This window comes from Zea mays, chromosome 1 (genome assembly GCF_902167145.1).
Source record: "Zea mays cultivar B73 chromosome 1, Zm-B73-REFERENCE-NAM-5.0, whole genome shotgun sequence".
Classification (NCBI taxonomy): Eukaryota; Viridiplantae; Streptophyta; class Magnoliopsida; order Poales; family Poaceae; genus Zea; species Zea mays.
In genome coordinates, this window is record NC_050096.1 from 257,325,083 (window position 1) to 257,351,378 (window position 26,296).

The following is a 26,296-nucleotide window of genomic DNA, read 5'->3' on the forward strand; positions in this document are numbered from 1 at the left end:
GATGGCCAGTCTTGGTGAGGCAAGCGTTCCACTTTCCCCTGGTCTTTTTTTTTTTGGTCTTTTTTGGGGTTCGAGTCAACGGTGCAACTTTGAGTACAAATTCTCTGAGTAACCCATAATCCTTATAAGCATGTCGAGACCTGGCACAGATGGTTCGGACATGGGGGCTTCGAGGAGCTTTTTCGAACTGGTCGATGGTTTTCTCGGTTCGAGGCCTTCTTCCCATCTGGCTTGCCACTGCCATCGACACGTCGTACTCGCTGTCGTCGGCCTCTTCTCCCTTTTGCGCTGGACTGACGGTCGACACCCTCGTTCGACTTTTCGTTGTGCCCAACCTTTCGCTTGTGGCGATCGAAGATGGCTCCCACCGCGTCCTCTCCGACGCATGGCTGGTCGCTATGTCGAAAAGCTCCTTTGGCGTTCGCGGGCTCTTCCATCCTAGCTTATGAAGATGACTCACAGATCGCCATTTGTGAGGCTATGGTCACTAGATTGTATATATGGTCATGTAAAACATTATTTAGCATTATATACTACATTATTTATAAAGTAAAGTTTAAAATAAGAGATGAAGATGAGTAAGCTGCTGAAAATAGCCTCAGATCCATGCAAAACCGCAAGAGCCTCGAATTTGACATACGAAATTACCAAGGGCGGACACAAGAGGTGGGCAATGGGATCATGGCCCCACCTTAATTTTTATTAGCGCTTATACTTAGACTTGGATATGCAACAAAATAAACAAACTTTTATTTAATGAAAACTAGGTTTTAATCTAATTTAATGAAAACTGGGTTATGATCTATTTTTTCTCGGCGCTCCACTGCTCAGCACACTCCCACCTGAGTCGTTTGATTCTCTCCCCTAACTCTAGCCCACTCGCGGCTAGCTTGCTCCTTCGGTCATCTAATGATCGGTTGGGTGACCTAACCTGCCTGCTGCCAGCGCCACCTTACCTCCTCGTCACTAGTCAGCTCGTCGCCTTTGTCGACATCGTACATGCAGCGCCGCTACTTTGCCTCATAGTTCGCATATGTGGATGGGCAAGCTATCGTTAGGATCCTGCCTTAGTACCACGGTGCCTTCTGCGCTTCCTACGTCACTAGGGTCCCGTCGTGCTGTCATAACGCAGCAATGATTGTTGCTCACCGCCGCCTTGTCGCCTCGTCACCGCCATTTACCGTCGTCCCATCGTCGCATACCCTCGCTACCCTCGCCTTTTGTTGCCTCACCATTGTTATCTCGCGGTGGACTCGCCGACTCGCGACACCGACATGCTGATGCGTGTGCGTCTGCTCCGCCCCTTTTCCCTCTACAGCTCTCCCTTAGGGTGGCCAAAAATATTTTTTGGTATTCATACCATTTTAGAACACTCCTCGTATTATCATTTAACATCCATGTTATTATTATAAAACTATTTTTATCAAATGATCTAGTCTAGTGATTTTGTCTCTCACGGTGTCGTCCAATTTTGTCCTGCATCTGCCACCGGAAATTATGGAAAGATAAAAAGCAAAGTACTTGATATTTTGTACAAAGACAAGATCAATTATAAATATATAATACCGAGTGTGTCGTGATCAAATCATACGGAGTAAATAATGATTGCAACAATAATCGTCATGCGGATTTGACACTATAATGCATGTTCACATTATCAGACCAAGTAGGAAGTTCACACTGTGATGCATGTTCGCACAATCTGATCAACCGCTAGAACACAATCGAACATGTTCAAGCTCTCCGTTGTGGATAGTAATTTCAGTTTTTCAGGTTCATTAAGAAATTTCAGAAATAGCATCAGGGCTGTTACATTGGTAACAGTTTTACAGCTACAGTTCAGATAGGCACATATCTGAACGAAAACCAGGTAGCTAACAGAGAGTCACATATCTGAATAAAATCGCAAGTGATTAAGCATAGACAAATATTTTGCGTAGTCACATATCGGAGCAGCAACGTATGTAGAGTTTGTTCTTCAGCCCGTTTTCATATCTATCATTGGCAACAACTCTTGCAATCATATGTCCAAAACATCCATTTGTATCTCGGACATGAAGTTCTCCAGAACATTATTTTCATGATATTTGAATCTGCTCCATCATCTACAAAATCAAAAGATAATTTGTTTTCTTAGATGGATATAAACCTTATCATTTTGTTCATGGCTTTCTTTCATGCGCATATTTTATTTTAGGCTTTTTCTTCACATAGTTTAGTTGATTCTATTATATAGTATAATCTCTTTACTTTCTCGGTTACTTTCACTAAATTGGCACATCATTTTTTTTGGGAAAATGAGATTTTATCTACTAGTACCTAGCTAAAAGTATGAGTTAATTTTGTTGGCTTTAAGGTTTTCAGATCTTTTAGGGTTTGTTTGGGTCATCGATCTTCATTTGTGGCTTGGATCATCGTGGCCTTCTAGTTCTAGGCCAAAGCAGGATGTCCTTAGAGATTGGGTGGTCTAGTGCAAAATTCAAAACAAGGCCCATTTTTAAGAAAGCCACTTATTTAAACAGGTTTCTTTGTTAATTATAGCACTGAAACAATCTTACGAAAGGGAGTATCCGAAGACCCTTTAACTGCTAATAAACTAAACATATGACTTTGGAATTGAGGAAGTATTTTTTTACATGAAAACTGTCATTCTAGTAGTTTTATTTGCAAATAATATTCAATTCAAACTTTCTGCAAAATATCATTTCTAAGTGCCAGTGTAGCTAGTGCAATGTTTTTTTTGGGTGTGTTAATGTAAAACGCATGTAGTACTTTTTTAACAACTTTAATTTGAAATTCTACTTTGACACCACATTGATCGGAATAGTGAACAAAATTTTACATGCTAAGCGTTCTTACGTTTTTATCTTAAAGGAAACAATGGAGTAACCTAAAGTTCATATACAAGTGTACGGACCGAATATGGCCTAAGAGTGAAGTGATTTGGGCTCTGGTTATATTCTACGCATGTCCAAGAGGCTGTGTTTCTCTCCCCAACCAACCTTTATGGGCGATTGTAGGATCGATTCACTTTAAAATAGAAAATCAGAATGGAGTAAATGATTACAAAAGCTAAACATAAAATTAAAGACTTCATCTTAAGCACAAAATATAATTAGCTTTGTCATATTAAACTAGATGATATTAGTGAATTAACCCAACTAGAATCACATCAATTGAAGTCTAGAACTCAAGATATGAAAATAACAAGCATGTTATGTTAGAATATGACAAGAACTAATTAAGACTAGATTTTGTGATTAAGAAAAAAAATTCTTAAAAGATAAATCAATGAAACTTTTTAGATCAAGTGGGTTCGTACTGATGGACCGAGAGCGGTGAAGGGAGAGCACTGAGTCTTAAATGAGAGACTAGAGAAGTCGGATGACCGCTACAGTGGCTAACACTTGGGGTTATCAATAGGCGCAAGGATATGGCATAGAGGATCATGTTGCCACGCTTTTGAGGATCGACGGGTCACGTGTCCAGGATATGGGGGGACGTGTATAGAATACGCTTCTTGTAGAGGAGGTTTGGTGGTTAAACCTCAAAACCACATGGCGATGGTTTTTAGGGTTTGGCCTCAAAACCTAGCAGCGTGGTTTTGGAGGGAATCGAAGGTGATACGTGAAACCACCGTAAAGCAACTTTGCGAAGGAAGGGTGGTAATCAGGTCATCGAATTAAGAGTTGATTCATTTCGTCCCTTGCTAAATAGATAAGTTCCATGTATCTAAGGGTAATTTAGGAATGTGAAAAAAAATCTATATAAATAAGAGGAAGGGCTGCACTAATCAGCCATCTCTTTATTTTGTGGTTTGCACTTCCATTTTCCCTTTGTTAGCGATATCCTTAGCAGTTTTGACACTTGCTTCTATGCATTTTTTTATTTGGGAAGCATGGCCTTGACCACACTATGACCTCTTTATTTTATTTCGATCCAAATTATGTTTTCTTTGGAGATTTTGATTTGTCTTCTCTTCTCAAACACTTTTGTTTGGACCTTTGAAGTGAGTTTGTGAAATATGAGTTTGAGATGAATTTTTGGGTAGATAACTTCTGGTATGGGTTGATTCAATTTGTAAAATAAGTTTCTACTGTTTTGTACTTTTGAGAAAAGCCCAACTCCAATTTGAGTTTTGTGACATGATTCTCAAGTTTTGATATTTTGGTGCTCAAACTCATGGAACCTTTTTATTTTCTCTATGTCTCACTGTGCACCAAGTTTCATCACAATCAAAGTATTTTTGCTCGAGCGGCACTATCAGACGGAGGAGCGACACTGTCGCTCCGTACAATGGGATTCTCGGTTGGTTCTTTCTTAGACTTTTGGCGTAGATGTTGGGCGATGAACAACGTTGAAGGGTTGATGGAGAAGAGGTACGACGGTTTAGGGATGACTAAGCCACGTCACTGACCACCAAAGTCAGGAGGTGGTGGCCCGCAGCTGGAAGGTGACGTTGGATGGGAGTCGAGCATCGAGTCAGGTGGGTGGCCTCTGTATATAAAAGGAAATGATCCAATCATAGAAGCAATGACATTTGTGTAACGTTTTGGAAATATTGGATAAGGAACCCGAGAATCTAGGGTGGAGGAGATTCGAGATTAACTAAATTTTTTTTAAGGTTTTCAAGAATTAACTTACCTTATGTACTCGATTGGTCGATATTTCATATTTGTTATCGTGGATCTGGCATAGAAAGCTAAAGTAAAGGATCCATAAGCAAGATTCTAAATCTCTCACTATGGACATTGTTATCTTTAGATATAGCTGTTAATAAAGGCTAAAACTATTTAGCCACTATAACCTGATTTAACCCGCACTATTAGCTATGCAATTAGCTGTTTGAGAAGTAAAACACTGTATGAAAAGCCTGATGTGACCAAGACAACGATATCGGCATAGACATTGTTATCTTTATGTTTTTTATGTCGAAGTAGTGGCAACAAGGATATCAGGATGAGCGTCGGTGTCAAAAATCAACCGCGGCTTCAACAACGATATCGATGTAGAGCTTAACGTGCTACCGTATTATGTATGAATCAAAGCACCGACGGCTCAGATTTTTTTTTTTTTTTACTCTTTGTCTCTTGTGATCAAGACAGTAGATGAAAATAGATAGAGGGACTATAATCAGCTAATCAAGTTGACCAGAACAAGTTTTGCTTGGATCAGGATCACGTCGTCCACTAACATATAGTGCCGATGGAAGGAAAACCACTTCCCGCCCCCGGACTGGAAGCCAACCGAAGCAAGAAAGAGGAGAAACGTAGCAAGAAACCAACTACGAACCCAACAACCAGAGCTCAAAATCCAATTTTTTTTTTTTAAAAAAAAAACTCCCAGCAGAAGAACAACCAAGAAGCCAAGAACCTGTGACGCGAGCCATGGACTCTGGTCCGGTGCCCACGCGCCCAACAGGAGGTTCCGCAGCGGTGGCTTCGTCGTCTTCATCACTCATCTTTCTGGGCACCGGCTGCTCCGGCGCGCTCCCCGACGCGCGATGCCTCATCCAGCCGTCGGAGCCTCCGTGCACCGTCTGCTCCACGGCCCTCTCCCTGCCGCCGGACCGGAACCCCAACTACAGGTGAGCGCTGCGCTCCTACATAGCATAGCATAGCCAATCGCTGTTCAGCGAACGCTTCTGCTCCAAATAACTGCCAGAGCCTCAAAACAAAACTGGTCTTGACCTAGAGAATTCTCGAGTTTTACCTGCCCTGGAAATCGGCAAGAGCATCCGGTGTCTCACACTGCTACCCGAACCGCGTTTTTGGCCGTGCCGTGTTGGCTGGCTATTATAGGCACAGCTTTGTCGCCACTCACGTCTGGTTTCAGGTGCAACACCTCCCTCCTGGTAGATTACTGCCACGACGATGGAGCTCACAGGTATATCCTGATCGATGTCGGCAAGACCTTCAGAGAGCAAGTCCTCCGGTGGTTCGTGCACCACGAAGTCCCGTCCATTGACTCGGTGAGGTCTTGCTCGTGAATTCTCTCTCCATTCAGAAACAGCTGCTGCACAGTTTCGGTCAAATGAGATTCTTGGTGTTCAGCGTACACCGATGACATGGCTAAAAAAAAGGAGGATTTTCTGAAGTGCAGGTTATTCTCACGCACGAGCACGCAGATGCTGTCTTAGGCCTCGATGATCTCTGGGTGGCACTACCGAGCTGTCAGAGAAACGGTAGTGCCAAAGTTCCGGTTTTTCTCACCCAATTCACAATGGACAGGTAATCCTACCATTTCGAACTCAGCAGTCTTCTATCTCAGCCATATCTCACTCTTTGTGTCAAACATCACTGTATAAACGGTACGGACTATAATACAAAGCAGTATTTTGCACTGCTTTGCACGCTCTGCTGAGCTCAGCCTGTACCCATATTACACTTGTTGTCGGTCCAACATACACATCGTGTAATATTGTCCGCTCATTTTTACAGTGTGGCCGCAAGATTCCCCAACTTGGTTGAACAGAAGCTGCAGGGAGGTGATGACTTCGCCAGACCTGCTCAGCTCCATTGGACGATAATCGAGGGTGATGTTGACAAGCCATTTGTAGCATCGGAGCTTCAGTTTTGGCCGTTGCCCGTAAGAGTTATTATCGTGAAATGCTGCAACGATATAGTTATGCTTGCACCCCCTGAAGCTGTCTAACTTGAAGTTGTCTGGCCAGGTCATGCATGGAGAGGACTATGTCTGTTTAGGCTTCTTGTTCGGGAGGAAAGCGAGAGTTGCATACTTGTCTGATGTCTCAAGAATTCTACCTAGAACTGAGCACGGTAGACCTTTTCATTCCTCCATTCGTTCGATCTATTCAGATAGTCGTCAGCTTATATAGAATGCTTATTTAGGGGGTGTTTGTTTAAGATTATAATCTGTCCAGATTATATAATCCAACAAATTTAGAATGCCTTAGTGTTTTTAAATAGTCATGGCATCAAGTTTTTTTTTGTCTGACATGATTGAGAATAATGTACTGCTTCAAATAAATGATTGGGAATCCTCCATTATCTATTCAGGTAGTCAGCTTATATAGAATGATTATTTGTGAACAGTAGTGGTTTTAAACAGTCACGGCATTAAGTTTTTTTTTTGGGTCTGGTATGATTGTGAATAATGTACTGTTTCAAAAATAAATGATTGGGAATAATGTGATAACTAAGGCAATTCAGGGAGTAGGGAAGAGGGAACATCAGGATAATTTAAGCAAGCTATTCCATATATTAGGTCCTGCTAACCCGTACGTCGTCTTTGGAACAATGAAATTTATATAAATATACACTGAAAAGACTTCAGTGTTTCATCAAAAGCAACATTCTCCAGTCCAGTATATTTCTGGATCTCGAAAAAAATTCTGAACCACACGAGTCTTCACTCTTCCGTATATTATCACCTACTGAATTCGTGGCATTTTGTAGTTGGATCCCTTCTCTTTGTTCCTATTCAGTCGCTCCATTTTACTGCGATAAACTGCTGATGCGATCTTTGCACGCAGCGATTTCGAAGTCTGGTACCGCCACCGGACAAGGGCAGCTAGATCTACTCATACTAGAAACAAACAGGTTGCATGGGGCGGTAAGCCTCCGCATGCCATTAATTCATATACATCTTTCATGAACCTTCCGTAATTTAGCTTCACTTTCTGATACAGATTTAATGCTCTATGAACAGGGAGACGGTCGCAGTTGCCATTTGACTCTGAGCCAGGTTATTTAATCAGGACCTCTCAGTATTTTCTAACTTGGCGGTTAAATATGAGATTAATTAATCCATCTTCATAAAATCGGCCTAGAAGGCTAGCTAGGACAGATCAACAGAACGGCTCACAGCCTCAAACCAGGAAGCATTTACAGTCATGCCTGTGAAGATGCATCAGAGAATCTATTGATTTCTCTCTCTCTCTCTCTCTTAAACACGGAGTACCATGTTAACGTTTACTGGCTGTTGTAGAGCCTTGACGCTGTCAAGAGGATACGCCCTAAACGAGCTCTGCTGATTGGGATGAACCACGAGTTTGAACATCACAGAGAAAACCAGCTGTTAGCAAGATGGTCATGCAGGTGCGCCTAGTTTCTGATCGTTTGTTCTGCTCTTTAACGATGTGTTAGATGCCTTCTTGGCTGATGTGCAAGATTGTATTGTGGCCGTAGGGAAAGAATACCAGTGCAGCTAGCTCATGACGGCCTGCGTGTCTTCATTGATCTGTGATAACGCAGTGTTTTAGCAACACTTTGATGCCAACTTAGCTGTTCGGTACTAGTGGGAAGTCCACCGGTGCATATTAATTACTCAGTGATCACTTTGACAATTTGCTAGAGTCCATTGAAATCAAGGCTGTATTTGTCTTTATCTGCGGCCGCAAGGATTGTGTAACATTCAGACAGTTGGGTTCAGGGTTCTTGATTGGCTTTGTACAACTCCACCTGAAAAAGGCTAATATTTTGCTCTAACTAGGGTTGGTAACGGGCTCTAGAGTTTATACTATAGAATTTAAGTATCGAATAGGATTAGGATTAGACTCTATTCTTGTTTATTTTTGAGCTAATACCTCGTTTGGGTGTAGATATTGGAAATTGGAATGAGCTTTACTGAATTATGTTGTTTAGTTTCACATAAAATTGACATTAGGAATCAGAGACACAGTTCATTTGAATTGGACTATAACTAAAAACTCTCTCTCTCAATACAGGGCGTCTCCCCTTTGAATTGCGTGGTATTAGACCGCACAATTTTAAACTCTAATTCAGTGACATCCAAAGAATAGAATCGGGATTATATCTCATTTCAATACTAAACCCAAAGGAGGGACAGTAAAACCTGGGGAGCACCCTGCGGCGAGGTTGTTGTGCTTTGAGCTGTGACGGCACTGGAGTGTCTGAGGGACCGACCGATTACCACCCGTATAGAAGGCTCAATTCACAAAGTTTTATTTGACAAGTACGAGGCATCGAGTACGAATTAATACTACACACAACACTTGTGAACACCGTGGTGAGTGTGATACTGTAACATCACAAATCACAATCCACTGCTCTGTAGTTACTACAAGCTAGAGGGATGAATATGATAGAGGCCATGATGATAGCATCCTCGGGGTTAGCCACTCATGGGCTCATGGCGCCTAAGTAGTTCAGAGAGAGAGAGCTGCCACTCCGGGCTAATGATGATGAACGACACAGCTTTTTTTTTGGGGGGGTGCTGCTCACGCGTGCATGTTGATGAGCTTGATGAATCATCCAGATCTTGAATACCCGCCACCGTTCGCGTACAGTAGTACCTGTTTTCTGTTTGGCCGATGGCGAGCGACGACAGCATCTATCTTCTTCCCCTTCAGCGCATTGATGGGCGCTTGGCCGATGGCGATGGATGGCGAGAGCTAGCCGCCGATCCAGCGCGTACTACAGTACAGATGGATCGGCACGGGCGCACACCACGGCGCGCGCTGGCAGACAGGGCTCCCCCTCTCTCTCTCTCGCGCGCGCGGGCGCGCCCGGCAGGCAACGTGGCTGCGACCACCGTACCAGCCGAGGAAAGCTGCCGGCCGCCCCGCCGTTAGTTGGCATTGCCATGCTTGCATGATGCGTGGGTGGCGATTTTACCACTGGCAGCGGCAGCGCACGGAGAGAGAGAGAGGGAGAGAGCGTCTTGGTCCTCTCCTCTCGACGACCTGCATTGCATGCGGATCCATGCGAGGCTGGATGGACATCGTGCGTGAGACCGTGACTCGCCTGCGGTCGATCGAGCGTGACCACCCAACGGCACGCAGGAAGGCAGGCAGGACCGCAGGCAGGACACGGAGTAGTGTACTAGCTGTTGTCTGTAGATGACATGCATATGGATGCGCCATGCGTTGCAGTTTGCTATCGCCAGTCTCTGACACTACCACTCTGATCCGAAGGTCCGTCTATTAGCAGAGCCTGCCGTCCATCACTTGACTCCGCCACTCTGATCGGAAAGTGTAGTAGCAGAGCCTGCAGCGTTCCATCACTTGCGTACTTCCTGCCGTATCTCTTGCGCGCGGGCCCTGCATATATGCTCTCTTTTTTCACATGGCATGGCAACCAAAATTCCTTGGATCTGCCTACCTGCAGGCCACGTACGCTGTCCCTGTATGTCCATCGCATGGCTGCGGCCGGTGCTGGGACTGGGAGATTTATACAGTACGGGTGGGTGTGCCCACGCAACCGCAAGCTACGAAAACGAAACAGCGAGGCAGCGTACGCGTTGTTGAGGGATGTTGGGCTTGGGCATGGCCAACCTGGCCTGGCAGAGGACTGTCTGTTTTTTTTCCAGTGAAAAAAAACATAAATAGTTGTTGCTGGTACTCCCCAAAATAAGATGCAAATACATAAATGGCGTTTCTTCTTCTTCTTTTAAGGTATCCTTCACAACTTCTTGGGTTGTTGTGCGAAAAACGAGAGAGAGAGAGAGAGAGAGAGAGAGAGGGGGGGGGGGGGGGGGGGGGGTAGAGGTTACTGTGCTGTACCACGGGTTGCATGCATCCTTATCCATGGATCTCTGAATGAGGGGTCATTTCTTCAGAGGATAAGACGTACGGGTTGCATGCATTCTATTAGATGTCGCTGCTCAATCCATCGATTATAACTACTGTTTTTCCTCTTTTTTTTTCCCCATACAATACAAGTGACAAAACGAGTGGTCCCACGTCCTCTCAGACTCGTGCCAGATTTACCTTTTACCTTTCCCGTTCCAAGATATAAGCTGCGCCAGCTCCTCTGAAGAAACTAGTGTTTCTAATTGTAGCTCTGAAGCAAATAATAAATACTAGCATCAACGAACGCCAACAACTTCCCCTACGTCTCTGCTCGTGCTTCCAAGGAAACCGCGATCCACAGGGTGCGATGCAGTGTTCCAGTCCACGCGGGATTGTCTTGTCCGTGAGACCGTGACCATGGACAAGCTCGAGACAGGACGCCGCCTCCATCTCACTGACAGCTCAACTCAGATCCCTCCCTCGCCATTATTGTACATAGAACTCCCAACCCTGACTGCATGCATCAGCACAGCAGCAGCTAGCTAGCCAGACAAATCCAGCGAGCATCCTGAATGCCGTGCCGGTGCCGCCCAGTGGTCCTTGTTAATTGCCTCCAGGGCTAGCTCCAGCCACATCCGTCTGTACCTCCACCACTGCATCTTCTTGTTACTATCTAGTACTACTACAAGTGTAGAACGCATTTACCAGGCGCCAGGCGGTAAGATCATCTTAGGCTCTTAGCGCCAGCTAATCATGTAGTGCTACGTAATAATCATCAATGCCATAGACACACACAGCTTTAATCCAGCTCACCAATCGTCTCCAAAGATGGTATTTGACTAGTATTTGGTACTACTATCACCCGACCCGACATAAACTTAGCTCTGAAGACTCATGTAGGCGGAGTAGTAATATGATGAACAACTGGCGCAGTAACTAAAATAAGTAAATATTAATCGCTTCATTAGTAGTAATTAACAGCGTTGTACAGCAGTGCTAATGGAGTAGAGTATTCAGCTAGTCAACACCAGGCATGCCTCGATCTGGCTACCAAAGCTGGTTAGTCACTCCGGCACACAACTCTTGGCTGGCTACCGATCGATCGATCAACGACAAAAGAAGAGAAAAAAAAAATGCTTGCATCATTTGAACGAAACGGACGTCCATCGGGACTTCGGGAGTTCGGGACTCAGAAGTGATCGAACAGCTGCTGCACGTCGGCGGCCTTGTCGCACCGGTGCGGGGCGGCGGGGGGCGGCACCACGGGCGGCGGCGTCGACCGCAGCAGCGCGAAGTTCAGGCCCTTGAAGAAGCCGTGCGCCTTCACGTCGGCGGCGCCGCGCTTCGACCCGAGCCTGGTGCGCGGGTCCTTGTCCAGGAGCCGCGCGATCAGGTCCCGCGCCGCGGCGGAGTCCCCGTGCGCGGTCGCGGCGGCCGGGAACTCCAGCGGCCGCCGCACGATGTTGCGGAGCGTGGCCTCGTTGCTCTCCCCGACGAACGGGGTGCGCCCGTAGATGAGCTCGTACAGGAACACGCCGTAGGCCCACCAGTCCACGGCCGCGCCGTGCCCGCCCCCGCGGGCCACCTCGGGCGCCACGTACTCGTGCGTGCCCACGAACGAGCTGGACCGCGCGTCCACGGGCTCCGCCACGAACCGCGGCCGCGGCGCGGCCCGGCGCTTCCACCGCCGCAGCCGAAGGAGCTGCAGCTCCGGGATCGGGAGGCAGGTCGGTGCCGGCTCCGGCACGTCGTCGTCCTTGTCGCCCACGACGCTCCTCGCGTCCTCCAGAGCCGGCGACGCCGTCGACTCCAGCGACAGGTCGAAGTCCGTGAGCATGATGTGGCCGTCGCCGCGTATGAGCACGTTCTCTGGCTTGAGGTCGCGGTACACGATGCCCATCATGTGCAGGTACTCCAGCGCCAGGAGCACCTCGGCGCCGTAGAACCGCGCGGACGCGAGCGGGAAGCGGCGGCCCGGCATGCGGTGGCGGAGGGAGTGGAGGTCGCCGCCCCGGCAGAACTCCATCACGATGCACGACAGGTCCGTGCCGGCGTCGAAGTCCGCGAACATGGTGGGCAGGAACGGGTGGTCCAGCCGCCGCAGGACGCGCTTCTCGGCCGCGGCGCGCGCCAGCTTCCCCTTCTTGGCGAGCGCGCGCCGGTCCACCACCTTCATGGCGTACTCGCACGCGGACCCCTCGGGGGCCTGGCTCTGGCTCTCGAGACGGCACAGGTAGACGGTGCCGATGTCCCCGGCCCCGACGCGGCGGAGGAGCGTGAAGTCCCGCGGGCCGAGCGCCCGGCCCCGGATGGGCGCCCACGCCACGTCGCTCGCGCGGTGCGGGCGCGGGGGGGAGGACGACGGCGTCGCGGCCGAAGACGAGTCCACGGAGAACGTCGACGACCGGTCCGCTTGGCTGCTGCCCCCGCTGCTGCTGCTGCTGCAGCAGCTCGCGGAGCTGACGCTGGAAGCCACGGGCGCCGCGGCGTCGGGGTAGGGCGACGGTGACTGTGGCTCTAGCATGGTGCTGCCGGCGTTGTTTGGAGGCTTGTGCGGTGGCGATGACGCGGGTGCGGCGGTGGACGAGGAGGCCGGAGCGGCCATTATATAGCGATGCGGTTGCTTCTCTGCGTTGGATTGGTAGATCTCTGGTTTGCTGTGGTTTTTCTAAATGGAGGTTTGCGCGTTCGGCGAAGGTAGTCGCAGGCGCGCTGCGCGGCTTTATAGCTAGCCCACGGCACAGGGAGCGAGCAGCCGAGCACAAGGGAACCTGCAGCTCAGTGTTGGCTGGCTGGTGTCGAGAGCACGTGGACGTGCCACGTTGCAGGTGACGCGATCCACAGTGACTACACAGATGCAGCGGGTTAGTTTTATATATATCCGGGCTGTAACAAATTTTTTCCTGTAAATATGTGGCGTGTGTTTGAGGGGATACATGCATGGGCATGGTTGTCTCAAGCATAGAGTTAAATTTTAGAAAAAAAAATTGAAGCTCTAAGATCCAGATTCATGTCAGAAACTATTGGTGTAAATAAGAAATATGTACTTAATATAATTTTTTTAGAACCTATGACAATACTCATGCTTGCTGCAGACCAATGTGTTACCTCCCTCTCCTTCCTCTTTTTAGGCTGCCTCACGGCTTGATTAGCAGCCAGTGGCAGTCATACGTAGGTCTAAGTGAGGTCCTAAGTCCCCGCTCATTCTCTATTACAACTAATAGAGTCTAAATTTTACCATAAAGTTTTTTGCTCTGCTCCACTTAGATACTTATATTTTGATGTCCATCCTTGCAAGTATATCCTTACTTCCTTTTTATCCTAGGTTTGTCCTATTAGGTGTGTATGCCCTCGTGTCTTCTTCTCCGCCTCGTGGCACTTGTTCACAACATTGAGCTCACTTACAACATCCACACCATCGTTGTGAGCTAGACACATCACTCCTCCATTTCTGTCACTTCCACTTCTTCTTTTACGACTATGCCGAACAAGTGACCAGAAGATTATTTTTTGGTTGGTTTCTATATCTCAATGAAAGTTTCGTGGGTGTTTCATTCTCATTAAATTATTTAATATGATATGTGAAATAAGTAAACAAGATAACATGTCATGCAATTTAATAGAGAGTGGTACGAGAGAGTTTCATGTGAGATGAGAGAGTTTCATAATACACTGTTTCCTAGACAAACATTGACATGTCGGCCTTGGAAACAGTGTTATTAAGGTCATTCTTAGTGGGAGTTTCGTTATAGTTTCATTCTCAATAAATAAGATGACACATCACCATATCTGATGACATGACACGATATTTATGATGAGAGAGATAGAGAGAGTTTCATGTGAGGAGAGAGGATTTCATCAAGATAAAACTCAGGATACACAGTTTTATAGTCAAAATCTGATGTGTCACTTTTGAAGGAATGTCCTGAGAATAATATATGAATTAGCAGCAGCGTAATTAATCCTCTGTTAGGAAAAGCTCGGACAGCCTAATCCGTTCCAGAGTGTGGTCCTTGCTCTTTACTTAAAGGCATGGCATGGCGCAACGGCGCGGCGCGGTGCTTGCCAGCCTCGCTCGCTGCTTTGGGTTGCCGCGGCAGGGGACGAGCCGCCTGACGCCAAGCAATAACAAAAACCTTGCCGTACGTACGAGGCCAGATGGACCGCCAGGGCTGACCAACAATTCTGCTGGAAACTTGTCTTCTTTGGAGTATGCATACTGCTACTATACATAACACTAGTAGCTACTATACACTGGAGTATACATACTGCTATGCATAATATACTAGCTAGAACACATGGGAGGCAGATCAACAGGCAGGCAGATGGATCGAGGGCACGGACCCATTTTGACGTACGTCCGATTCTCAGGATCGCCGGGGACGACAAAAAAAAAAGTCCACAAAGATGGACCGCAAACGAAACGGAGGATCCAAATCAAACCCCCCACTACCACCGCACGTCGACGTACCCAGGAATTCCGGCCACGCCCACGCCATGCCATGCGAAGCAAAGCGATCGATTCCCCAACAGTGGCGCGCACACAGGCCGGCGGCCACAGCCAGTGAGATGATATGCCTGTGCGAGGGAGCGTATCGCGTCCGATCGCATCCCCCACGCCCCCGCCCCCGCACGTCCCGTCGCAACGGCAGTTCGTCCCATCCATGTCCATGCTGCGCTCCGCGACGCGATGCGATGCGAGCGACCCATAGCCAGCGGCCGTACGCGCGCCGCGCCGCCCGACCGGCGAACGAATCAAGAGCGGCGCCGCGCACAGTCCCGGGAAGAATAAAGGCCACGGCGATCGATCGGGGGGGGCCGGCGAGTGGTGCCGGGATCAGCCGCGGCAGCGGGACAGGGCATCGGTTCCTCCTGTCCCCTGCTCATGCATGTGCCCTCTGCATCTGTGTGTCGTCTCGTCCGCGCGCGCGCGCGCTCGTCAACGGGCCGCCGGCAGGGCACCATGGAGAGCCAAAGGGGCGGGGGCGACGTGTGCGCTGGACTTTGGGTGTCACGACGAACTAGGGCGCGCGGATCGGAGGCGTCACGTTCATTCTTACCGTATAAAAGACAGGATATATTTAAAATACGGGGGCATAAAAAGATGCATGCATGGATGCAAACCTATGTCGGGGGGACGAATACATGTGCGAAATAATTCACACGTACATAAGCATCTCCAACATAAGTCCTAAATAGTAGGCCTCTCGAATGGGCATGTGCTAGCTAGAGCTAAAAGTTGAGCCGTGTCAGCCCGGTCCGGTCCGATCGTGCTTTGGACTAATTTTTTTGGGCCAGTACGACATGAAATAATTTCGGGTTGTGTCATGTTGTGTCTAGATACTAAATGCTAGGCCTAATCTAGTCTGGTCTGAAGCACGACGCATCGATGATTGTACTGTGCCTATCAAGTACGACACGGACAAAAAACTTTTATATATATATATATACTAGTCGGTTGCTCGTGCGTTGCGACGGCTTACAACAATACCCACGCAAACTATCCACCAAAAAAATTTCAATATTTTTATTGATTGTCTCCGCTCTCTGTATAATATTTTTTTATTTGAGTAACTGATGTTATTGTTTACTCCATGCAATATGTCTTGGTACAACACGACCAATTAAATGAGCGATTAGAAGAGAGTTCACAACGACTGGCTGAACGAACAGAAATTATAAAATAACATAATTCCACCATACAGAGACCAAATAAGAGAAAGTTTGTGAGCTCAAGTTTCTAAAATAAATCACATGAACTCAAACTTATAAAAAAGATATATCAAAATATGGAGTGATTGCTAAAGTCAGGCATCAATAAAAACTGAATGCGCTCCATATAAATTATGCTACTTCGTAACAATTACTAACGTTTAAAATCAACAAATAACCTTTCATTTTTATTGTTAGTGTGACAAATCATTGTTGCTACATCCAATTCAGCAACCTCAAACACTATGGAGTCCAATTGCGCCAATATGGTCTCAGAAACGATCTAATGCTTGCAAGAGCTAAGAACGACGTGTCGTGTTTAGGCTGTAACCTCGGTCTGTAGTGCTGGTCTGGCCCGACATGATTATATTTTTTATTTTACAAAAAACGTATATAGACAGCTTCACCTAGTGTCTCCTGCCCTTCTTTCATTAGGGCATGGGTTCAACCTCCACCTCCTGCACTGTTTTTAACATTTTACGCTGATTTAATCAAATGGGTCGACGAGCTAACAGGCTGGCCCGGCACAGTCAGGAGGTCGGCATGACGTGCCTAGGCCATAGTTGTGGCCCGCGGCCGTCTGGCCCGTGCGGGCCGCCGTTTGGCCATCTATATGCGTGCAGCGGATTAATTTGAAATAGTTGTGAGGGGTTATTTGTAAAAAAATGACGTGTGACGACCGTTGAAACTGGTGCTTTAAGTATAGTATATATATATATATATATATATATATATATATATATATATATATATATATATATATATATATAACATATCCATAAAATATTTATAACATTGCTATAGACTAAAAATATAATATGAGAAAGAGAAACCAATGTTTTCTATAACTTCTATGAAGAGATAAAAATATTAGAGTATAAAATAACTATTTAAACACTATTTTTCTAATTCGTGTGTCGCTTCGTGCCGTGCCGGCCCAAAGCACGACCCATCTAGTCATGTCGTGCCGTCCATCGTGCCTAAGTTTGAGACATGACATGACCTATTTTCCTTCGTGTTGTGCCGTGTTTTAGACTATTGTTTTCGTGTCGTGTCGTGCCGTGCCGGCCTTAAATGGTCTGGCCCAAACTTTTAGGTCTAGTGTCAGTCGTGCTGGTGTACACGGCCCCCAAATCAATGGGGTCTCTTTTTTTCCTTTGGCCCATTGACAAACAGTAAGCAAACGACAAGGTACTATTGTTTTTGACTTGTTCGTTCATCTCGCGTGTTCGTTCATCTCGCGTCGCGGTGATTAGATCAGAATATGATTACACCGAACCATCGTCGCCTGGGGGCTGTACGAACATGGAGCACAACCGTCCAACTCTAGGTTAAGCCCTTGCGCCTTGAATCTTTGACGATGGCTCGATGAAACGACTACGATATATCTGGTGCTAGCCCACGGCCGGTGCCCCTTCGAGTTTTTCTCTAGAACATGAGGTTAGAACTGTGTTTGCTCTTTTAACAGTAATTTTAAGTTATTTGAGCAAGTGAAAGCATGCCTTAGATATACTATACATATAAATTTTCACATATATATTTAGGGCCTCTCGTCATGTTCGCTTCGGGGCACCATATTTCTGGAGACGGTCCTGCTAAACGGAGTTGTATCTTCAAATATAAGACTCTAAGAGCATCTCCAAGAGAGGCTCTAAACATGGTCCTATTTTAAATATAGGGCTCAAAACCATAAAACATCTTTCCAACAGCGGCCCTATTTTATAAAATTTCATCAAATGGTTATAGGGCTCGGTCTCTCGGGTCCTAAATATAGTACCCATATACTGGAGCTCTATCCTCATTTCCACTTAATCTCCAACCATTTATTTTCTAATATCATGATTTATTTCCTAAATAGTATTATTTAAGGCCCGACTATTGGAGTAAACATTTTTTTGAGACCCTAAACATTCTAAATATGGTCCTATTTTAAATTGTAGGACTCTATTTAAGGGTTTGTTGTTGGAGATGCTCTAACATAAAAAAAAACATGCTGCAACACGTATCCTATTTCACAAAAAAAAATCATCAAATAATTATAGGACCCCATATGCTGGAGCCCTAACATCGTTTTGCATATATATAGTATTCATAACCCTTTATTTGCTAAATAACATGGTAAATTTCCTAATAACATGACATGTGACTCAAATGTTAGAGCTAAAAATGTTTTTGTAGCCCTAAATAATTCAAATCAGGGCTTGTTTTTATTTTTAGGACTCAAATATAGGCTTTCTTGTTGGAGATGCTAATTAGCATCCGTGCCATGGAGCACCGCTAGCTGGTTTGAGACACTGAATGCTATGATTATGAGTGATGAGGGCTTTTGAGAAGACATGTATAGATATGTATGACATATATAAGGCTATGTACGCACGCATGCTTTGCAAACATATACGTATATTTCAAGAAAAGGTGATACATATCCTATGCAGAAACCAATGTCGTTGATACGAAGGTTGGCTGTACATGTGTGATGAATCTTTTACCAGCCTTAGGGGGTGTTTGGTTTCTAGGGACTAATGTTTAGTCCTAGATTTTATTCCATTTTAGTTCTAAAATTGTCAAATATAGAAACTAAAACTTTATTTTAGTTTTTATATTTAGCAATTTATACACTAAAAAGGAATAAAATGAAGGGACTAAACATTAGTCCCTAGAAACCAAACATCCCCTTACTGATACACAAAGTTTTCAATACCGGAAGAGCCACCACACATTTTTTCCCCCTTTTACGAAATGCGTGGCTTTGTGAGGTCGCTCTCACGCTGGCCTCATCTTTGTTCTCTGCTGACCGGCTAATTAAGCGGCATACATATATTCGCGCGCCTAGCTAGTGCACCTTATCTGAGTGATTATGTCCACCATCATGCAATGCATGCATGCATGCGTTCCAGATTGTAATATCCGCTGCTGTCAAGTTGCAAGCCTGGGCCCGGCCCCCCTGCAGTATTCACCCCCTTACACATTCTGAAATTACAGTTACTATTGATAATATTATTACGTGCGTATGCCTGGGAGATAGTGGGTGCTGCATATATATATTTTTTCCAAGATATCTATCTTGACACACATAGCGCCAACAATGCGCGCGATCTCGTTAATTATAGGGGGTTTTAAGGTTTGGCGGAGTGCAGCATGCAGTTGTGATATCTACGTAGTATTCTTGGGCCGGGGCACGCGAGAAATTAAGATACTATTATATGCAAAAGAGGAACTAAAGTGCGTGCGTTGAAGGCAAAGTGGCCCGCTTTGCGTATCTCTTCTCCACTAGTAGAAACTTGCTAGAAACCAAGTAACCAACCAACAGGCCGGGAGGATGGTGACGAGGTGACAAGAGCTCATATTATTAGCCTCTAACATGCATAACACTCTAATAACTCCCTGTGTCGATCTAGCTAGGCACTGATCATTTTTATATACAGAACGTCAAGAGAGACCGAGAGGGATTCACTTGTTTTGTTCATCAATAATCTTTAATTGCAGGGCAGCTAGCGCTACGACGTGTACCTGCAGTAGCTATAGGCCACATGTCACATATATATAGCTAGAGGCCTCCCTAGATTAAACAAACGCTTGCAGCTGCAGCCCTACAACCAATAGAGGGCGCATTATGTTAACGGCACCAGTACACACTCGGCTCCAGTTTGTCTGCCTGAACGCCAACCAAAAGTACGCCCCAAAGTAATGGTGAGTTGGGCAACTACTTCAGATGAAGCTTGCTTCGCGCCAAAGATATGGTCTACTATATACGACCCCATCTAGCGTGGCACGCGCGCGTGGGCATATATGGCGGCCTTCTATAGCCGATGTCCTTGTCTCGTTATCTAAAAGAAAAGCTCCATAAACTCTAATTTAGCAAGTTGCTAAAATATATATTGAGAACAAAAACAAGGACCTTCTCCAACAGCTCCTAGTTCTTATGTTGTTAAATATATTTTTTTAATTAGACTAGTTCGATGGTAAATTTATTAGCTCGGTAACTTAAATCATTCGAAGTATATCACTTGTACACAGGTGCGAAGTCAATGACAAACAAGTGATTTCATGGCGTGGTTGATGAGCAAAACATGTTACTGGGCGAGAAACAAATCCCCACATTTAATTTGGGGGCTAAATAGAGATATTTAAGTCGGTATATTTAAGGACATCATTTGAGAAACTATCGGAGCATTATTAATAACATCCTAAATTAAATTTAGAGAGTTTATTGGGTAAGATGAGTAACAAGGTTGCATTGCATCGTCCATACGTACTCATCTTCTCTCGCTTTAATAATTAGTTTTTTCCTTCATTTGTGCTGTCCTCCGACAGAGTTTTCAGTTCCGTCTGTCAGCCAAAGTGTGGCGCATGCATATTTAAAATCAAACTTTGGGGTCCATCACACCCACCCTCTTTTTTGACTGCTTTCACGGAAAAGGAAAAAAAATAGACTCGCGGAATGGTTTTTCTTTTGTGTGTGTGTGGTGTGTGGGGCCACAAAAGGAAAATGTCCACATGCATGATCCACACTCGAAAGCAGGCACACATGACATGAGTCGATCGCTCTATATATAGGCAGCAAAGGAATCAGAGAAACATCTACGTACTATATATAACAAACTGTTCCGGTCCAATTATTTGTGGGCAGCGAGGGCCCGCGGTGCAGTGGTTCGAGGGGCAGCGAATTATATTGTGCACATTAATTGCTTTTGCTTCTGCCTTATGGACCACTGCCTGTCCCCTGGCCTGATATACGTGTGTATAATATGTTTTTAATTTGACACGAACTGAAGCACAACAACTGCGCATGCCCGTGTTATATATTCCCGAGTTTTTCCTTTGTTTTATGGAGAAGAGAGTATACACGCTCGTGACTTGAGCATCCGGCCTTATGGCATGTACGGTCTAGATACTACATTGAGGTTCTAAAAACTAGATACATCTAAGAAACTTGTTTATACGACCCAACATATTTAAGCCTTACTTCATTAAAATCTCTATGTATGTTGTATGAGTTTAACCTTATCTAGGATCCGTTTGGAACCACTGACTAAAACAAAATGACTAATGCCACGGCCCCACTAGCTGCACAGTCGCCAAGAGCCTAGGAGTGGGATGCGTGAGGGGGAAGGGGTAAGGGCAATAACTATTGGGGCTTTATTCAGTTTTAGCTACTCCTTGAGAGCTAAAGAAGCTAAAACATTTTTAATCACTTTTAGTCCATTTGTGTTTGGAAGTTTAGCTCCTAATTAAATTGACTAAATTTTAGTCAGTTTGTTTTAGTCCTGTGGATCCAAACAAGCTCTTAGACTTAGAGAACCATGCTAGAGACGTTTTTCATCAAGATATACATCTCTTGTATTTTTTATACTTACCTTGTTAGATACCCCTTAAGGTACGAGTTATTTATGTGAGTTATACATGTTTGTCTTTCTCAATCTCAACTGTTATCATATTCGCTGCGGGTTTTAATTCGACCGTGGCTACGTCTTTTTATAATATTTTGTCTTTATGGATTGTAGCTGCAGGAGCTGGTGTAGTGTACTGCATGCAATGACTGAGAAAATTTTCCCCACGCATCAAAATTTTCATTAGGAGAGTGTATATAAAAACAGGGCGTGTGAAAGGAGGAAGAAAAGGCTGGCAGCTGAATGTAATCATGAGCTTATCATTTACTGACCCAAGTCAACGAGTTAAAATCTGAACGCGCAGGAAATGAGGTCGAGATGCCCTTGGTTTCCATGCTGCACTGCAGAGCCCTGCACCTGATGCCTGGAGCCGCATGCATGACTGTACTGTCTGCCCGTGATCCCGTCTGCCCTCCACGTCTCCTCCGTTTCCAACAAATTGCCGGAGTAGCCTACAGAGCCTGCTGATTCCGACAAGCTTCGCTGACACAACTCATAAAGAACAATCAGGCACGCATCACGCAGTAACTTGGGAATGCTAAAGATAGATATAGATATACCTGATGGAGCTAGCGTCTACAGTTGGATCACATGCGATCTTCGTTCCTAGCTAGGCATGATGACTCAGTCCCCAGCGTTAGATTAACTAAGCGTTAGACCACGCATTATTAACCGATTAAACTAGTCCATGATCGACGCAAACGGATTTACGGAAACGGAGCTTCTGGCTTCTCTCTCCAAAGTTAGAGAGTGAGAGACAGGGCCGCCAATATTCGCGCTACCCTGGTAGGGAGACAGCCCCTGCAGGGGGTCAGATGCCCTGCTAGTATATCATATGATGCACCTACGAGCCCTACACGCATCGCTTATATCTAAGCGGAATCCTGTGAATCTCAGGCCCAGATTGTCTCCGCCCCTGATTAATTATTAGTAGGGTTTTTTCTTTCTTTCTTTCTCTTCATCATTAGTACTCCAGGCTACTGAGTTTGTTTATTGACCATTCGTTGGACGCACGTTGAGAGATGGGCGGACACCGTACCTATAATGACACGAGCACATGGATGGCACAAGACACATGTATATACGCTGGCTGTACGTGTGTTTCCGTCTGACGATTCTGCGTTAAGCATTCATACAGGCAGGCACATAGTTTTCCCCCCTCTGACTATATGTTTCCCTGAACGAGTGTTCTTGTCCATAATATACTTTTTTTTTTTTTACAAAAGACAAACCAGGGCGTCGCATACTTGGTGTGTGAAAGAAAACACCGTGTATGGAACAAGGGGACCGACTTACAATTAATGAATTTGACAAAGTCTAGAGCACGGTATTTAGGTGCCGTTTGGTTCACATGAGTTTGTAATGTAATGGGTATCTGATAACATTAAATCATGTTTGTTTAATTCCAATTATAATCAGATACTCCCTCCGTTTCTTTTTATTTGTCGCTGGATAGTGCAAAATTACACTATCCAGCGACAAATAAAAAGAAACGGAGGGAGTACCACACTAAAAATTAATATATTGATATATTCAGACTTATCACCAATACTACTCGAGTGTGAATCATTACGTTATAAAATTTGTGAACCAAACAACACTTTAGTTGGCAGCTATAGCACCGGGCAATAAGGATAGTGTTCAGCCAGCACTACGGGGGTGGGCTGACCAAATCCGGCCTTGTAAAGCCAACTGGGCCTGCCGTTGAACTTGAACCCTTCTTCAAGAGCGCGAGGAAAGACCAAGGCGTTGTAAAAGGGATGGTGACGTTCGAAGGTGCTGGGCCTTGGGCTAGGGTTTGGTAGTTGTGCGGCCCTAGAGCGCAAATGATTACGCGGTGGATATATATCAACCGCGGTCCGATCTCTAGAAAAGAAAAAAAAATCATACGCGGTCCGCGGACTTGTACTGGGAAGGATTGGGAAAACTGACAACGAACGCACACACACCTGAAACCCTCCCCGATTCAGTTACCGTTCTTCCTCTAGATCCGATTCTACCTACCATGTCATGATTCTTGGCGTCTGCTCACTGCTGAGGACTCCTCACGCTCCACGACCACAATCTAGAATGTGTATGGGACAAACAATGCATACCTAACACGAATATAATTTTGACTTGCGACATTTTTCAAAACAATATTTGGATCGGAACTGAAAACTGTTAAGTAACCCTAGTTAGTGTTATGTGAACAAATACCTGTTTTGCCCCTGAGAGGTCTCACATCTCTATATTGTTGAGAACTACGTTACCACGGATCACCAGATCCGCTCCCTTCCCTCCCGTCAGCAGTAGAGGCGCAAGAAGCTGTAGAGAACCCGTCTCTCTTCCCATAAGCACGACAGAGGAAACACACGAGACACATGATATAGGATTGGAACTATGGCCTCTTTCTGATCTCTGTATTATGAGGGGTTGTACAGGTTCCTTATATAGAGATGTGAGACCCCTCAGGGGCAAAGCAGGTATTTGCCCACATAACCCTAACTGGGGTTACTTAACACTCCCCCTTGGGCGAATACCGCGACCAACACATGCCTCGTTAAAACTCCGAAAAACCCAGTGGGAAAAATGTGGAGAAAGAGTGCATGGTGATACAAATTGCATTCGCACTTTGTTGCCTCGTTAAAAACCTCATGTGAGAAATATCAAGAAAACTCACCAAGGGAAAAGAGTACAACAGCTGTCATCGGGACAGATTTCGATCCTCTGGGATCTAGATTCTATCGAATCTTCTATAAGGGCTAACTTTTAGAAATGTGCTCCCCCTGATCCTTGCAAAACCGTATCAATAAGGCAAAACATCTTCTTCTGGAAGTATATGCACATAAAGATTTAGCAAACAGATTGCATATCTTTGCAAGGACTATTTCAGGAACTTTACCTCTACTCACTTCTAGGACATACGAGGTAAGTGCACGTATCAATATAAATAAGCCACTTTGACTGATGGTGTTCGATCGACTGGATCTATATATTTGATATAAAGTTCCATAAATGTTCACATATTGATCATCAAGCTCACGCCTTCAGGGCATAGAATATGACATTTCTTGTCTCACGGTTGTGATCAATATAAGCATTCGCTCCCCCTGACGATGACATCTGTAAAAGTCGTTATCCCTCATTATTCAAGCATATTCTTCAAGATATATGTCTCATTGTTCATCTGGAATAACGAGAATGGATGAGGTTGAGGTGCTATCATTTTCTATCTTACACCACAATTTATACATAGTTGTGCAAAACAAATAACATGTCCTTCAATAGGACTTAGGGGATAATATAGTTGCAATAGTACATATTCTAAATATGACACATCGCTCGAGGCGTTCATCCATTGCAACATCTATGATGGTGTAACAAAAGTCCATCTAAGATTGTAATCCATCAGGGATTTTTCATCGATCAGATATATCGTTATAGTCTGTCATTCTGGCATAATGGGGATATTTTGCCAATAACACCTAAATCTTATAGGTTTCTGCCATCAGGGCTTTAGAGGATACCGTAATTCCACATCTAGTGGAAAATACCATGAGTAAAACTCGTGGAATGCACATGTGCTTATTCGGTGAACTTCAAATCCTTTGGTACCTCATCTTATACCTTTTTGGGTCTGTATGGGTCTTTATCCCTTTATAGGGATTATCAAACTTTGGTGTTTAACACAGACTTTATTTCTTCTGGAAGGTTCCAGCTGGGAACTATAATCTCAACTATGAGATATTCTCTCTACACTGGAGAGTGGTCATTCATCAGGAATGTATTATCCGGTATGAGATTTATATGTTGCATATTTATAATTCAAAGATATGAGTCCTCCTAGGATCTCATGACGGATCTTCAGAATCCTATTAACTGCATATTATAATTCATGCCATTTGCCAGATATATTACATAGTGGAACTGTGTTTATTCAACACATATGTGGGATGGGTCTCTCACTAGACCACTTGAACCATCGCATTCACCACATATTATTTCAATAGTGCCCATAAATGTCCGAACTTCAAGCTCGCGACTTTCATTTTGCGATTCTTGGTTCAGCCTCGATTGCATTTATCAATGACCCGATAAGAGAGCTTAAAGCACTCATGCCTAGGACTTTGTTTTGGATCCATTTGCAATCTAGAGAGGCAATATAGGTGTCGACATATTTGTCTCCCACATTTAATAATGATCTCCGTTATTTGCCAAAACGAAAGATTCATTGTTCCGTATTCCCAGCACAATGATATTGCGCGCATTGCTAGGAATTTCATCATCAAGATGAACCTCTTCGTGAGGCAAATCACCATCAGGGTGAATTAATCGGATGAGAGTTATCACAGACCACGTGAATCTGCAATCAGAACATATGCTTTGACTAAGGCTAATGGACCATATTCGCAGGCGTCCCCGAGAATAGATCATATACCAATAAGTCAAATGTGGATATGATATTAATCCTGGGTATATCCACATCTATATCAGGTAGAAGCATTCAGACCAATATGGTTACTCCTCAACGATTTCTGGCAAACTCCATATACACAGGAGTACACACTGAACGACAGGTTTAGTTTGGCTTTTGTGCGTTTAATAGAATATTGAGGCATTACATTATATGGGCATTCCTCCCCCTAATGCCAAGATGTTCTAAAAGCATACAGATAAAATCCCCAACCACAATCATCTAGTTGTGGCCAATGTATGC

At 45.0% G+C, this 26,296-nt stretch overlaps 2 protein-coding genes and 1 long non-coding RNA gene across 4 annotated transcripts; 1 reads left to right on the forward strand and 2 right to left on the reverse strand.

Annotated features, from left to right (window-relative positions):
* Positions 1–3,124: 3,124 nt before the first annotated feature.
* LOC103643691 (putative hydrolase C777.06c) lies at positions 3,125–8,463 on the forward strand. 2 transcript variants are annotated; one of them, XR_561198.4, is made up of 9 exons: positions 3,125–5,587; positions 5,836–5,971; positions 6,103–6,230; positions 6,441–6,588; positions 6,674–6,779; positions 7,496–7,575; positions 7,652–7,707; positions 7,951–8,060; positions 8,151–8,463. XR_561198.4 is itself a non-coding variant. In XM_008666871.4 (9 exons), exons 1-9 carry the CDS (start codon positions 5,388–5,390, stop codon positions 8,206–8,208), a joined length of 1,002 nt encoding a protein of 333 aa, XP_008665093.1. In that variant the 5' UTR covers positions 3,883–5,387; the 3' UTR covers positions 8,209–8,463. The 2 variants fall into 2 exon arrangements, 1 of the variants encoding a protein (XP_008665093.1); XM_008666871.4 differs by having other exon boundaries at positions 3,883–5,587; positions 7,672–7,707.
* On the reverse strand, positions 5,128–5,845 carry LOC118476157 (uncharacterized). Its single transcript, XR_004855533.1, has 2 exons — positions 5,713–5,845; positions 5,128–5,602 (listed from the first exon to the last, which is right to left on the reverse strand). It is a non-coding gene; the product is annotated as an uncharacterized lncRNA (long non-coding RNA).
* A 2,964-nt stretch (positions 8,464–11,427) lies between the features above and the next one.
* On the reverse strand, positions 11,428–13,212 carry LOC103643693 (protein kinase PINOID). The gene has a single exon (XM_008666873.4). It carries the CDS (start codon positions 13,098–13,100, stop codon positions 11,685–11,687), a length of 1,416 nt encoding a protein of 471 aa, XP_008665095.1. The 5' UTR covers positions 13,101–13,212; the 3' UTR covers positions 11,428–11,684.
* Positions 13,213–26,296: the final 13,084 nt, after the last annotated feature.